Source organism: Penaeus chinensis, chromosome 12 (assembly GCF_019202785.1).
Source record: "Penaeus chinensis breed Huanghai No. 1 chromosome 12, ASM1920278v2, whole genome shotgun sequence".
Taxonomy (NCBI): domain Eukaryota; kingdom Metazoa; phylum Arthropoda; class Malacostraca; order Decapoda; family Penaeidae; genus Penaeus; species Penaeus chinensis.
The window spans coordinates 18,760,314-18,770,313 of NC_061830.1; the positions used below are offsets into that span (position 1 = coordinate 18,760,314).

General features: G+C 39.0%; 1 protein-coding gene across 1 annotated transcript in view; it reads left to right on the forward strand.

The window, feature by feature from the left end:
- The window catches only part of LOC125031265 (MATH and LRR domain-containing protein PFE0570w-like), an 11,655-nt gene that overhangs the window by 784 nt on the left and 871 nt on the right, over window positions 1–10,000 (forward strand). The window contains exons 2-8 of the mRNA XM_047621926.1: window positions 5,568–5,873; window positions 6,043–6,146; window positions 6,846–6,959; window positions 7,082–7,112; window positions 7,400–7,506; window positions 8,502–8,612; window positions 8,954–9,017. Coding sequence (XP_047477882.1) covers window positions 5,568–5,873; window positions 6,043–6,146; window positions 6,846–6,959; window positions 7,082–7,112; window positions 7,400–7,506; window positions 8,502–8,612; window positions 8,954–9,017 — 837 coding nt within the window. The remainder of the gene's footprint in view (window positions 1–5,567; window positions 5,874–6,042; window positions 6,147–6,845; window positions 6,960–7,081; window positions 7,113–7,399; window positions 7,507–8,501; window positions 8,613–8,953; window positions 9,018–10,000) is intronic.

The following is a 10,000-nucleotide window of genomic DNA, read 5'->3' on the forward strand; positions in this document are numbered from 1 at the left end:
GTTGTGGGTTCCCCCACAGGCTTGAGGGACCCCAGCTTTGTTGTGGGTTCCCCCACAGGCTTGAGGGACCCCAGCTTTGTTGTGGGTTCCCCCACAGGCTTGAGGGACCCCAGCTTGGTTGCTGCATTTGCCCAGCAGGGGTTCCATACCAGAACCCTCATCTGAGCACTGTATTTACCTTATTTGGAATAGAGAAAATCAGTAGAAATATAGTGCTAAGTGACACTGTTCATTTTAGCTTTTCTTCATGGCTCAAAACACTTAGAGTGAATGGTATCACCAGTCAAAGTATTACCGTGAAATGACAAAAATATCCACTGCATATCACCGCTCAGAGACCAAGTCCACAGCACCCTCACATAGGTCTTATTTGGGAAAATTTTCCGTGCATGTCACACAAAAAGTACAGTAAAATAAGTGTGTGGAGTGGATACCTTGACGAAAAGTAAGACACTTTTCATCTATGGTGATAGGTTCGGATATCTAAAATAAGGGAGATACAGGACAGAGAAGACAGAAGATGGCCCCTTCATTTTCTAAGTCCCCTTCCATGTTTACCTTGCGAGGATCATAACAAATGTGACGCGTAACTCATTACTGCGATCCATCAAGTAGTCCATGTATTGCTACGCGCTTGTGAGAAGGCTTATTTTGTCATTACTAGCGTCTGTTTTCCCGAATTCATGTATGTAATGCATTATTCTAGTTTTATTATACTTTTTTTTTACGTCTTTTGGGAGTTATTTACGCTATTCTGAACAATAACCTTGTGCGCATGCGTGTGTTCACCGGGAGATTTGACAGGTCGTCCCGGCGGCCATTCAGTGAAAAACACCGGTGAGAAATGTTTCGTTTTAAGCGCTGCGTCGACTCCGTGTCATTTTTAAAGTCTTTTGGTGGATATACAGGACAAATGGACATTATTCTCAATCAAAGCCTGATATTTGAGCCCAACAAGTGCCCCAAATGCCGAAAAAAGTGATTAGAAACCAAACAATTCTGACAGACGGAAGCGCTGAAAAGTTCGATCTCTCGCTTTATAAAGGTTTGTGGTTTAACCCTGGGGCTAGGCGTATATACTTCTAAGGGGGTCCAGGGGGCGTAGCCCCCTGGCTAGGCGTACATATCAGCACGGGGGTCCAGGGGGCGAAGCCCCCTGGCTAGGCGCATTTAATACTACGGGGGTCCAGGGGGCAGAGCCCCCTGGCTAGGGAATATATAGATCGTAGTGTATAAATCCCACAGGGTTAGGTTAGGTTGGTTTATTGGTTAGGACGCATTATACGATTACCACAGGGGATCTGGATCATATGAAATCCCGTAGATTTTTTGCTTTGGTTCCCGTAGAGTTTTTCGAAAATTGGCGCGTCGGTCTGTAGACTTTCAAATGTGGCAGCAATGTCCGTAGAGTTTCATTTGCTGATTTTAAGCGTTTTTTGTGCTTGTTTTGTACATTTCTGTTCTCTATTTTGCTTATTTAAGCCTGTTTTACCCCGTAATTTCCCTGATCTACTTCATGCCCTCCCCTGCTATCGGGACTTATCAAATCACATCAAGATTGTCGGCTGGAGAATCCGACGGAGATTATCATCAGATTCGTTCTCATCACACGAGGACAAATCTGATGATATAAATATTGTAAGGGAAGACCCGATTGTCATATTCGGAAAATTAACCCTTATTTGTTGTCTTATCTATTGTCTAGGGAATAAATAGAAGGTAGGAAAAGTAGCAATTGGATTTTGGGTTTGCATGATACCCTGATTTTGGGACTTTGTCTCTGGAGGGTACATCACTCTTGTAACAGATCCCTAGTAAACAAACTGTACTTGCATGATAGACATCACTGAGACTTGTCTGTAGAGAAATGATGGTTAATGTCACCATGAGCGACCCAAGGGGATAGAGCAAAATGGACACTGCCATCTTGTGGAGCATAGAAAATAAAGTAAGAGTCAATACAGGTTAATCTGCAGCGGTCTAATATTTACCAGGAAATGACAAAAATAGGCTCTGCATGACACCGCTCTAGGACTAAGTTCCCCATTCATGTTTACCTTGGGGGGACCAATACAAATGTGATGCAAAACTCATTACTGCAATCTATCAAGTAGTCTATGTATTGCTATGCACTTGTAATTAACGATTCTTTAGTAATTAACAGTGGCCATTTTTCCGAATTCATATATTTAATGAATCCTTTTACTTCTACTATACTTCCTATACGTATTTTGGTAATTATTTACACTTTTTTGTACAATAACCTTGTGTGTATGCGTGTTTTTCCACCGGGAGATTTGACAGGCTGTGCAACGCCATCCGTTCAGAAACACTGGTGAGAAATGTTAAATTTTAAGCGTTGCGTTGATTCCTTGTCATTTTTAAAGCCATCTAGTAGATATTTAGAACAAATTGACATTAGTTTATATATCTCAGCCTGGTATTTGAGCCAAACGAGTGTCCGAAATGCCGAAAAGTGATTAGAAACCTAGGAATTCAGACCACAGATGGAAGCGAAGAAAAGTTTGGTCGTTCGCTATAGATAGGTATGTGGTTTTACCCTGGGGGTAAAAAAAAAAGGTGAAAAAACAGTCTCGAGAAAATTGCGTTTGAATGTTGCACCTATGTGCGCGTTTTAAGGACGTCCGTAAAAATAAAGTTACCTCCATAAAGATATAAAGGACAATATAATTGCTAGTTAAAGTCGAGGTTGATAATGCAACACTGACCCAGTATCTCTACACACTGAAGATGTATCAATTAGATTGGTTCATTTACTATACTATAATATGAGAACATGTAACCTCCACACCACGTCAAGGTGATCCCATGTTGTGGAGGTCCCCCTCTCATTTCTTACGAGAATATTACTGCCGTTTTTCTATGACGGGGGCTATGTGTACTTAGTGCTAGTATGCACCAGGCTGGTAATCCTCAGAGAAATCTAATTTTCTCTTTGGCTTCCTTGTCTTGATGGAGGCACTGTGTTCCTCTGGTCTCTATTCCTGGATTTCCTGGGACTTTCTTACGCTGGTGTTAGTGCCAAACATATGCGTCATCAGACCCCCTTTTCCAAAATTGTGTTCTTGCACAGTGGCTCGACTAACGAACTGAACTCGGAATCTAAGGTTGTGTGAAAGGTAATAATTGGTGACCTTTTTACGGCACTGTGCCATGAGCCAGTCATAATACGGTGTCATCTGTTTATACAGATATGTACAGTGCCTGCTGTAAGTGCCTGCACTGAAGTTGTTTCTCGGAAAATATCCTGTACTTTTTTGAAGACCTTCCCGACCTACACCAGTGACTATGCTGCTATACACATTTACAAGGTTCATCTCCGTGAAGGGACCATGTTTCTGTGGGGGCCTACATCATCTGACATGAGGGGCACACTATTGTGATATCTGAATCAAATGCATTTTCAGTAGGTTTTATCATGGGTCTTCCCATGCACTGTTCTGTGGGGCAATGAATGAGAAACATAATTCCCTGTAACTGTTCGTCTGACACCAGATATTTTTTAGAAAATGTATTTTCCACATTACTCTTCACATCTTGTGTCAGCCTCAGGCATCTCGTGTGTGAAGACAAATGGTGGCACATTACAAAGGCCAGCAGGCGTAGGCCTATCCCTCAATGTTGAGGGTTGTGGTAAGGCTCTTGCCACGCGACGAGCCTCCCCCACGCCCCCGCAGTCTTCCGCCTCACTATCACCGCACTGAGGTGCCTGCCACACACACACAGTTTCTTTAATTATTTTCTGTTTGTTAGCTTTCTGAAGGTTTCGCAACAACCTCCTTTTCTTGTCAGACCGTTTACCCATGGTTTTTGGTTGCAATAAGGTCACAAGTGAATAAGTAAAAAGTTTGTCTGCGAGCGAGTCAACAGAGCGTAACGAGATACAGCTTCACTTGGTTGACTTTATCAGGGCACTGAGGTCTCTGATGTGTGAACATCTGTGTTTACATAAAAGTTGCCTATTACAAGTTATCATTTTCTCCTTTTCAGTGTAATTTAGCCTTACACTGTTATATGCACCTAGCCAGGGGCTAAGTGCATATAACATGTGAGTGGGCCAGCTTATCAGGTTGGTCCAGGCTGGTCCAGGCTAGGCTAATACCACGCGGGCCCAGGGAATATATAGATCGTAGTGTATAAATCCCACAGGGTTAAGGTTAGGTTGGTTTATTGGTTAGGACGCATTGTGCGAGTACCATTGGGGATTTGGATTGTGATATCCTGTAGATATAGGTAGACTTGCAAAGAGGGCTTCACTGGCTGATTTCTCTTTTTTTTTTTGTGCCTTTTTGGACAGAAATTGGGCTCGGGTTTGTGAAAAATTGAGTTAACATTTCATTAATGACTTTATATAACCAGAGCATATTGGCCTCCTGGTGGTGCAGGGGACAAAACCCCTTGGCTATGCAGTTAGGTTGGATGCATGGCTAGGGATATATATTAATATGGGGGTCCAGGGGTCATAGCTCCCTGACTAGGGATATATATTAATATGGGTGTCCAGTGGGGCATAACCCCCTTGCTGGGTGTATATATTACTATGGGGGTATAGATCGTAGTGTATAAATCCTACAAGGTTTAGGTTAGGTTGGTTTATTGGTTAGGACGCTTTGTACGATTACCATGGGGGGTTTGGATTATGTGAAATTGGGTAGAACTCCCCACCATTTATAATTATATTTTTCGTGTCCGCTTTCTCACCTGGGGTGAGGGGAGGGGAGAATCGTCCCTTTTTTCCTTGCATTTTCCTCTTTATCTCCTTTTCTGCAGTATCCTTACTCTGATTTTCTTTAACCTAAATTTAATTATAATGAAATGGTTACTCAGAGGATTCAGAGTAACAGATTATTACACTCTACCCAGAACTTTGGTGAATGCTGAGTACACCTCGTGTACTGACTGTGTATCTATGCTAGGATAGACTTGCCAGCCATTCTGTGATACCCCAGAATGCTAGGTGATTCTGTATTTGATTTTTTTTTTTTTTTTTTTCTAAAGAAAACTTAAGAGTAATGGGTGCAAATGCACACCACCTTGATATACACAGTATCAGTAGAGGAGGTGAGGAGACTCTGAGATGTACTCTTTGCATGCACCAATCAATATATGTAGTAAATGTATGAATGAGAATGAATATCTTCACAGTGCAAGAGACATTTATCCTGTTTCAAAACCAATTAAATACATCTCTTGTATTAGGAATATGTTCATTATCATTCATACATTTTCTACTCATAGCACATTTATTTTTTCTTATTTACATATGAAACTGCTGATTTGTTGTCTGAGCTGATGAGATTTTCCCCCCCAAATATTTGATGCTTTTCAGATTCATTAAAAAAATCAGACCAGATGCTCCTCATATGTGCTTCTGTAAACCAGACTCAAAAATTATTATGCTCTATACTAAATATTTGTTGAAAGTAAAGGATAAAGTTTAGGTGCTTTTAGTTGAATATTTGCAAAAAAAAGTATATATATATAATTTTTTGTTCTTTAGTATTATTTTTTGAGGGTATCATGAGGTGTTTATTTATTCATTCCAGGCAAAGGTTGATAGCAGTCCTAGAGGAGGCTTCCGTGGAGGCAGAGGAGGCTTCCGTGGGGGCAGAGGAGGCTTCCGTGGGGGCAGGGGTGGCTTCTCAGAAGGCAAAGGAGGTTTCTCAGAAGGCAGGGGCGGCTTCAGAGGAGGAAGGGGTGGTTTCAGGGGGGGCAGAGGTGGCTTCAGAGGGGGCAGGGGCGGTGGCTTCAATGAAGGCAGGGGAGGCTTCAGAGGGGGCAGGGGCGGCTTCAGAGGAGGCAGAGGTGGCTTCAGAGGGGGCAGGGGTGGAATGGAAAACAGACCTAAGCCAGTGAGTATTTTTTCAGAAATTTTTCAAATTTCAGTTCGTTTTGCAATATCAGGATGTAGGGTATATGAAGTCTTATTTAAGTATAAGTAATTGTAAAACCTTTTGGAAGTTGCTATAAAAAAAAAGGAAATTTTTTTTTCAAACTGAAGCATTACTTTATTTCTGACAGGAATGTGATCCATGTGGTCTGTACATAAGAACACCACCATTTAGCAAAGAAACTACTGAGAAATTACTAGAAACAGGAAAGAAAGCAAACTACACATTTTGCAGGTAAGCAGTTAAAATTTTTGTATTTTTTAGTTATATAAAAACCCCTTACAATTAAATATTGGTCACATACCTTTTACTATAATTGTAAAGAAGTTGCATTACTGCCTGCATGTGGCCCAAAATCAAGGCATACCTGAGTAGCAACTCTCCTGGTGACACTAGTGTGTCCAGACTACTTGACCCTCCTCAGCAATGCTCTTTCTATGTAAGCGGTTTTTTGATTTTTTACCATTTTCCAATTTCGATATTGGTCATTTGATATACTGTATCAAGATGGTACAAGACAAACTCCATATCATCTCTATAGGTATTTTATATCTCTGCAATAATAATAACAACAATCTGTAACTTTTTGATATTTTTTGTAAGATCTAATTACAGTGGGCAGGAATAGGATCCTAAGCCAGGAAGTAGTGTCCTCCATGGAACTCTTCCAGTCATAGCTTGCTGATGGTCCAATTTAAACCCGTTTACTGAGTGCAAGCGCGCGCGCGCACACACACACACACACACACACACACACACACACACACACACACACACACACACACACACACACACACACACACACACACACACACACACACACACACACACACACACACACAAAAGAGTCTGGGAGTAGAGTAGAGGAAATATACTGCATATATGGACCACAAGATATATATATATATATTTTTTTCTTTCTTTTTTTTCCAGAGGTTTATATATTTACTGCCACACAGAAGAAGCTGCTAACAAAACTAAAGAAACTTTAAATAAAATGAAGTTCAAGAGTGGAAATACTTGCAAGGTGGATTATTGTTTCTCAAGGTGAGTAAAAAAAAGACTGCTTTTTGAAGTTTTAAATCTGTCCCATATATGTGTATATTTGATGACTGAATATTTACTTATTTTCCAATATCTCAAATTTTGTTTTTCTGACTTGATTACAGGTCTGAACAAAGAACTGACGCGCCGGAGACTGTAAGTTAATTTACAGTATGCTTAATACTATATAATTTGAATTTTTATGTGCACAGTATTTTATAAAAAGTTAGAAGACCTCTTAGTAGTTCTCTCATTACTTCTTTTTTTTTTTTTTTTATTGGAAAAGACAGATTTCAATACAGTTATTGATATTAAGCTTAGAATTAAACTTAGGTCAGGCAAATAGAAGCCCTACTAATATTTAAATTAATTGAAGATAACTGATTTAAAATGTCAAATATGATTTGAGAATATGTAAATGTAATTTATTTTCACCTTTTAAGGACCCTAAAAGCCTGTTTGTAAGAAAGCCAGAGGGGGAGTTTGATGCTAAGGAGGCCAAACAGCTCATCGAGATCGGAAAGAATGCAAATCACATTTCATTCCACAGGTCAGTGAAACCTTAATGCATTAATGTATATAGATATATACAAATTTGTATACTTGCAATGGGTGTATGTATATGTATGCATGTATACATATATTTGTATATGCATTTGCAGCACATGTGTATTGTATATTGCATGTCATGTATGTATTAATAAGACTTGAAAAGTCTGGTTGCAAAGCCTCACCCGATCAGTTATAATTAACACTAAGGAATAGGCCTTCAGAACACCTATCTTGGTGTGCTTGGAAAGAGTAGCATGTGGTAAAGGACTCCTATCTTACCATTAATAAATGGTGTCACAAAACTCAGTCTTTAGTATAATAATCCTTTGGTGTCAGCTATTTACTTTCTACTGCAGTTCATGTCAATTTTATTTAAGAAAAGATGGTTTTACAAGTGCTTTGTTACCAAGGAATCCATTATTAGGTCTACCTGACCTTACCTGTTGACCTCATTCAATGAATTTTCAGAGAAGAGAGGCTCCATTTATACACTGCAACTACTGTATACATTCCCTCCTAGTGTTAATGGGTTCATACCACCTAAAGTGAGTGAGAGTCAGAGGTGTGTGAGAGTGGGTGAGAGAAAGATAAGTGCATGTGAGAGAGAGAGGTAAGTGCATGTGAGAGAGAGGTAAGTGCATGTGAGAGAGAGGTAAGTGCATGTGAGAGAGAGGTAAGTGCATGTGAGAGAGAGGTAAGTGCGTGTGAGAGAGAGGTAAGTGCGTGTGAGAGAGAGGTAAGTGCGTGTGAGAGAGAGGTGTAAGTGCATGTGAGAGAGAGGTAAGTGCATGTGAGAGATGTTGGTATCCATGTATTAGAAAACTTTGTATTTTATGATTAAATATTTATATACGTTCTGTATGGAAGTTTGTGGAATGTTGTAAAAACTTTACCTGAAGGTGAGAAGTATCTGTGAATAGGCCTTCAATTTTCAAATTTCAAATTTATGTAAATATGTTTAATGACTTATATAATACATTTTTTTTTTTATAGGGTCTTCACAGTGTCGTTTGGGTCAGAAAAAGCAGCCAATGATATCAGAGAGAAGTTGTCTGAAATGAAATGCAGTGATGGAACAACACCAAAAGTACAATACAAATTCAAGTGAGTAATGCTGAAAGTGTTACTTTTTTCTGCAGCTTATATTTCCCTCATTTGCAGATATCTCTTCAAAGGTGAATAAATCTAGAATTGAATGGTGAAAACACACTGCAGTGTTGATACTATGGTAGAAAAACCCACAATTAAAACTAGATTTATTGAAAGTAAGTCTCACTTTCAATAAATTTAGTTTTACCTTGTTTTTTTCTTCTAAATCTATAATTATTTTATCTGAAGAGGGAGAAGTCTCAAAAGGCTTCTCTCATGTATTTGTACTGAAGATCACAAAGCACCATTTTTGTGGATTAAACTATTGTCCTAATATGTAATAATCACATCCTCAGACCCAAGAGAAATTTTGAAGAAGCAGAAGCAACGAAAACAGAAGATGCCTCCCCAAAGAAAAAGGTTAGTCAGATGGTATTTACCTTGTATCCTGTTGACCCCAGTGTAACTTGCTCTTAAGTTGGAAGTTTTTGTAAACCTGCATGCTGGGAATTTGATTTTCCTTTTGATTTTATGAATTTTATGATAAAAATAAGGGTAAAGGTTATTGAGTAAAGTTAAATGTGTGCAGAAGAAAAAGAAGTAAAATGTAAGGGTTCTCTTAACCCAGTGCCGACGGGCATGATGTGTACGTATGTGCTATGCCCATTGTGAGTTACTTTTTTGAGTGTTTTTACACATAGATGGCTACATTGGTACTAAGTCCCCAATGAGCCAATTATGAGTATTTCCTGTCCTGCCTGTTTACCCTTTTCTTTGATTTAAAAAATTATCTTATTTTGCTGTTACTAATGTTTATAACATATAGTAATTATAATGTTTATAATAAAAATAACACCATTGATATTCATAGCACTAGTAAAAAATACATTTTTACTGCAAATTCAAATCACGTAAGGTCTCGGGCTAATAATTGACTCCTTTGTGGCTAAGCACTAGCAGAGCTATCTGTGTGCATAGACATTTCACAAAAAATATAGAAAATGAGCACAGCTTTTTCCCCATTCTTTAATTAATTTTCCCCTGTGGCATTGGGTTAAAATTGTTCAACTTTTTTTGTGTGTGTGTGTATGTGTGTGTATGTGTGTGTATGTGTGTGTGTGTATATATATGTGTGTGTGTGTGTGTATATATATGTGTGTGTGTGTGTGTGTATATATGTGTATGTATGTGTGTGTGTGTGTGTATATATGTGTATGTATGTGTGTGTGTGTGTGTGTGTGTGTGTGTGTGTGTGTATGTGTGTGTATGTGTATGTGTATGTGTATGTGTATGTGTATGTGTATGTGTATGTGTATGTGTATGTGTATGTGTATGTGTATGTGTATGTGTATGTGTATGTGTATGTGTATGTGTATGTGTGTGTGTGTGTGTGTGTGTATGTG